At 37.6% G+C, this 6,000-nt stretch overlaps 1 protein-coding gene across 1 annotated transcript; it reads right to left on the bottom strand.

The window, feature by feature from the left end:
- Positions 1-243: 243 nt before the first annotated feature.
- Positions 244-3,908, bottom strand: LOC127813763 (gamma-glutamylcyclotransferase 2-1-like). The gene is made up of 9 exons (XM_052354901.1): positions 3,634-3,908; positions 2,275-2,394; positions 2,080-2,156; positions 1,856-1,912; positions 1,645-1,701; positions 1,380-1,420; positions 1,171-1,242; positions 979-1,058; positions 244-873 (listed from the first exon to the last, which is right to left on the bottom strand). The coding sequence occupies exons 2-9, from the start codon at positions 2,381-2,383 to the stop codon at positions 707-709; spliced, it is 660 nt and encodes a 219-aa protein (XP_052210861.1). The 5' UTR covers positions 2,384-2,394; positions 3,634-3,908; the 3' UTR covers positions 244-706.
- Positions 3,909-6,000: the final 2,092 nt, after the last annotated feature.

Raw genomic sequence — 6,000 nt, 5'->3', positions numbered from 1 at the left:
GGTTATTTTATTTTATTAGATTAAAATTAGATTTAATTTAAAATTAAAATCAGTTTAATTAACGTCAAAAGAAAGTATTTTGAGCGTTTCAAAAAAAAATTCAAAGATTAATTTAAATAAAAAACATATAAAATATTCAAACCCGAAAAACAAAAGTTCAAAGAGCTTGTATAACCTTTAAGCTATTGAAACTACACATTTTGGTGCATATAAAATTACAAAAAAAAATATTCACACCAAATATATGAAAAAGTTTCCCCCAAACCACCCTGGGGGGGTTCTTTAAATTTTTTTTTTTTTAATCTAAATTCAACGTTGACAAGAGAAAGCTTAAAACTGTAATGGATGGAAAGGCAGCGGACAGCTGTTAATCGAAGTCATTCCTTCTTTCTAGTCTTAATTCTAAAAGAGAGTCCTAATTTCTGGGGTAAGAAAAAAACACAAGACAAGGGCTGGTGAATGGTAAGAAAAGCCTAAATCAAAGTATCATTAGGATGATGCTTAGGAGTACAATGAGATCTACTACTCTGCTAACCAACATTTTCAAGGAATCTTCCGGAAGAATATTGTTAACAGTATATAAGGTGGGTTAGATAGAGCCTCGCATTTGCACCCTCCTCTTCAGCAAATTGAATTCATTCCATCAAGTATAGGGTTAGATGATAAAAATTGGAGTTAGCACCCTCTTCAGCACACTGAATTCGGCTTAGGAGTCCATTGCGACGGCTTCTGGCAGCACAACAAGTTGAAGAGGTTGGGCATGGGACTTGAGCGGGATGTGGGATGGCACAACCATCTTCTTTTTCAAGGGTACAATTTCAAGGACCTTCCTCACTTCATTAGCAAGCTCGATAACCATATCGTCTTCATGACCTGTTTGAATCAGCCATAAAATTCAGTCTAATCCAGCAACCAGGAAAAGGAACACCATGTTACATTTAGTATGACAACAATCAGCCATCGAACGAGATAACTTACCAATATCATACATGGCCTTCTCCAACTTGAAAAGATAGTCTCTGTTGTTCCCACAAGGGCCAGAAGCAGTTGCAATTTGTCTGGATAGAAATTTGATAATTCAGATGGGAAAACTCGAATCCCAAAAGCTCAAAGACAAGAAAGAAAACATCCAGTCTAATTTTTTTGAAGGAAGTATGTCTTCTGCATTACCTGGCCATGTCTTCCAATGGAGCAGGCCCCAGGTAGTATTTATTAGATTCTTTGTCTGGGGTGGATGTAAATCTGCAACAGTAAATATTTTGTTAGTAGATTTGTTTTGCAATTTTGCACAAACCTCCTGAAATTTGCGAGACTCAGCATTCTTGAGGACCATTCAGAACCCTTATAAATGAAACCTGAGTTAGATCAAGATAACTAACACTATCACTCCAGTTATAGCAGGCTGCATGGTGTCGCCTTCCTGAAATAAAGAACACACATAAAATGGAATCAGGAAAAGCAGATGTATTATATATAAACATTAACAATAGAACAGTCAGTAAATCAACTTAGTACTTGATTCCGGAGCATCCAGTCTTCAAGAACTCATTTAATTAAAGAAGTGAAGAGATCAATAACAATAGCAATAAAGGGTAATAACGGTACAGAAGGGACAGTAGTCCCACAAAACAAAGCAGGACTCACCGTGTAGAAGTCTAAAAAGTTCTTCTGGTCATACTCGCACTCTCTCTTCTCCAAGAACTACAAAACAAAGACACAATGCTTAACTTGACCTTCAAAACACTGAAAGTTAACGCAAATGTTTCACAAGATAGAAAGTGGTATAGACTCCATTGCTACCAAGTAATTAGCTTTGTGAACAGATTCAGCAAGTTTAGCTAGAAAGAGAACAAACCTCCATTGCAGCCTTTTCCTGTTGCAGGCCTCCTCGTACACAATAAGCAGCTCCCCACTGAGAGGATACACAAAAAATCAGAAACATATACTATCTTGGAGATTCACTATGAAATAAAAGGGTAAACAAATTGGAAAGTCAAAACAAAAAATGATATAAATAAAGAAATGACAATTTGTGGGTGCCTTCAAAATGTACCATATGCAAGTTGACACAATACTTACACAAATGACTCCTTCACTCCTTTCCAAGGTGCAAGTTCTTGCTGGCCTTTCAGGCGTACCTCTGTGATCAATACACGCTGATGCATATAAAAGAAATTGGCAGTAAGTGGTTATAACGAGAAGGAAAAAAGTAGAAAACTAAAGCTGAGTCATTTGAAACATTCAAGTTCTATTATTCTAATTTGATGCACTTACCAAGATCAAAAACACGCCTGTAATCCTTGATGAAGCCTATCACTTTCTCATCATACTCAAATCCAGGGTTCCAAACCAATGAACCATATCCAAAAACCCAGAACACCATGGTTATGGCTCCTACATATAAAGTTCCATTAACAATCAAGAAATGAACCATAACAAATCTAGAAATGATCTGTGCCTCATTAAAAATTCACATTCTTGAAGTAATGCATGCAGTTTTAGTCAGAAACACCAACAATCACAAGCCTTAATCCTGTTAATGCAGGACTAGCAGTTTTGGGTAAAAACATCCTTATTTTTTGCCTGGCACAGCAATGAGGACATGGGCTGTTTTTAGCCCTTACGTCAATCAAGCGACTAAAAAACAAATGCAAATGCAACAAATCATCAGTCGATGTTCTCTGTTATATAACAAATAAGTAACGTTCTAAACATTATTAGAAGTTTAACTTGCCCTATGCCTATAGGCAGTTGCCAGTTATGTAGAACAATATAGCAGATCCAAACTCAGATTTTAGTATGCACCCATTAATGAATGCTAAAGAACAGAAAGTTGATTAACCCAAGTGATCAATCAGACAAACACACATTTGGTTGCAATCCTACCACGCATCACGGATAAGTAAAGTGGTGAACAAATATCGCAAAACAAACTAACAAGCGTCACAGAACAAAATGTCTTTCGAGCATAGAACTAGCAACTGAGATGTGATTATACCGTGGAAAATAAATAAACTTCCAATCTATTTAATTTAATGCCCAAGTACGGAAAAGAAAAAAGCAAAAGTTTGAAGCTTCTGACTTTTCAAATGTCAAGCTTGTGCGTAAGACTTAAGATAAATGGAGAAAGAACGAAAACAACTTAAGAGGTTTAAGCTATTCATATATTTTCTTTTCCTTGATGAATCAAAAGGATGGGGTAAAAACACAGTAATTTCAGATGAAAACAAATAAAAGCATGCCAATAAATACAGTTACAACGACCAATTTGCAGAGAAAATACTTTAAATTCGCCACGACCAATCATCAGGACAGGCGCCACTCTCCAAAATCAGAACTGAAAGAACGGGAAATCTAATACTGTGGATTCAAATATTTATTCCTCTTGCGGAATCAAAATTCCTACCCAAACGGAAGCCTTATCCACCGGCTGAGTTACAGCTGGATTCACCTATGTTTTCCCGAACCTAAAAACAATGGAAAACCTAACGCCCATTTTCAAGAAAGAAGGAACTGCTAATCAGCTAAACGAGGAAAAGGCTTCGATGGACAGCATAACAACGACCGTCGTCAACAGAAATGAAGATGAACAAACAAACAAAAAAGGAAAAAGAGAAAGCAGCTGCTCCGTACCAAGAGAAGGTAGAGAGACTTGGAGAGGTCCGTTCTGTGTTGGGGTCTTGCAGGATGAGATTGAGAAAGCGGCCCTGATCTCCCTCTCGTGGAAGCGGTAGATTTACACAGCTAAGAATGCAGACGCCCGCGAGAGAGAGAGAGAGCGCGACGGGACGGGACTAGGGTTTCACGCGGTTTTGCCTCTCTCTCGCTCTCTGCTATTCCTTCCTGAACAGGAGAGAGGGGGGGATCTATCTCGAACTGAATGGTGGAGAATAAAATTTATACCACAAAGCCGAAGCCAAGGCCTACTTATTATACATGATGCCCATCATGCATGCCCTGCCCACCGCGTCGTGATACCCCCCCCCATCCTCAAGCCTCAAACCACCAGCCTCTCAATGTCCCCCACGCACGTGACTTCGTCCAATTTCGCGGTGGATTACGGCTTAGAATTAATCAATTCAACTTATTACAAAGGAGATCATCTAAGAAGAAACTGAATACATCGATTAGACTTTAATTCTAACGTTATTTTTATTTTTTATTTTTAAATTTTTTAAAAAATTTATAATAAAAAATACTTAAAATTTAAAAAATACATCTAAAAACTCAAAAAATCTAAACTACTAGCTACATAGTCCCAATTACGAGCCGATCTAAGGGGACTTGTGTATGTATATATATATATATGTAGAATTAATGGTCAAATGGGTCCATTATTCCTATTATTCCTTCCATTGACGTCCATTATTCCATTATTCCTATTATTCCTCGCAATGTCCCCTTTTAATCTCAGTTCTTGGATCTGTTCTTGATTGCAATCACTGTGACTCATCAATCTTAAAATTTAATATAGTAATTTGCGAGAACTAAATGAAAGTATGATACATTAAGTTAGTGGAAGGAGAAATGTTTATTAAGAAAATATATAAATTTTGAAATTATGATAATTATATGTATTGATGCGTGGATGGACGTGGGATGATGATGATGATGCATGGTTAAGCCCGGGCAGGTACATTGAACCTGGACAACGTGGGAAAGTGGGGACATTTGGGGGTCCAAATTAGGTAAAGTAAAAGCAGCGCTAATCTCATTGTCAAATGCAGAAATCAACGGACGGAGACTTTAGGATTCATTGAATGTGGACATCTTACATTACACGCTAGTTTTGGAGAAGCAGCAATTTTCCATTTTCAAATCCTAAAACTGCGCAATTGATATGAATTGTATGGTTGTATGGTTGCAAGGAGGTTGTAAAATGATTCATTATATTTAGATTCACCGAGTGATAGATTGCACTGGAAACAGCCCGGATCCAAGAATTTATTTTCAGGAAATTGAAATTTTAAAAAGTTAATATAATAAAATTTTTATATAATTAATGATAAAATTTTGGTTTTAAATTATTGTTATTAAACTATAATAATTAAATTTATTTATCTGTGATAAGGTAAAGTAGAGTCATTCACCAAAGTTAAGGGTTTGAGATAATGTTGGCGAGGTAAAATAGATCGAAACTAGATGGGTGGTCTCTGAGGCCTTTGAGATAGGATGTTCGGAAGGGCTTTTGGTGAGTCGATGATAAGGGATATTGATAGGTCTTCAAGAGGCAAGGCTTCTAATCTTCGGAAAAGTAGGGTTTGGACTTCGTCTGTAGGCAAATGAGCAATCAGAAAGGCACGTGGGAGACTCCTACATGTGAACCCTTTGATACCGAAGTCAAATAACAGTTTGAGATAAATATCCAAAGTCTATATATGAATGGCCAATGTAAGATGTGTGTGGCATGTAGGTATTCTATGTCCTGAAGGGAGGGGTGTGTAGTTTTCTAGATGGATTTTAGAAAGAGAAAGAGTGATGCCGAATGGCTCGAGAGAGTCAGGAAATAAATCAATTGATCGAAAGATCCATTAGCCTTCGAAGATACGCATATTTATGATTAGTGGGACCCATAGATGACTCTTCTGATGAGTGCATAAAGGAGGTCGAAGGGCCTGGAGATGTCTTCGAGATAAAGAACCCCTGTGGCTATCTCCGAGTGGCCTGAAAAGGCTTCGAAGCCACCGAATAACTTAGGTTTGAGAGACTAAAAAGGTCCCCTCGAACTCATGTAAAATGAATGAGGCCAAACTATTCCCGGATGGCCCTTCGGAGGGCTCGAGAGGCTATCGTCCTGAAGACTCTCAGGAGAAGGACTCATCAAGAGACTTCTTAAGACTTAGGAAAATTTTAGGGCACCCCACATCAATAAATTCCCACTCTTACCTTGGGCTAAGAGGTTAAGGGAATAGTAAAAACAAGATGGGTGCTTATGAACAAGCTAGGCTAACCCAAGGATTCTTTCAACTAACAGGGTTATTCTCATTCTCGCACCAAAGA

This window comes from Diospyros lotus, chromosome 11, assembly GCF_014633365.1.
Source record: "Diospyros lotus cultivar Yz01 chromosome 11, ASM1463336v1, whole genome shotgun sequence".
NCBI lineage: Eukaryota > Viridiplantae > Streptophyta > Magnoliopsida > Ericales > Ebenaceae > Diospyros > Diospyros lotus.
Note: the sequence above shows the minus strand (reverse complement) of the source record. Positions and strands in the feature narration are given on the sequence as shown.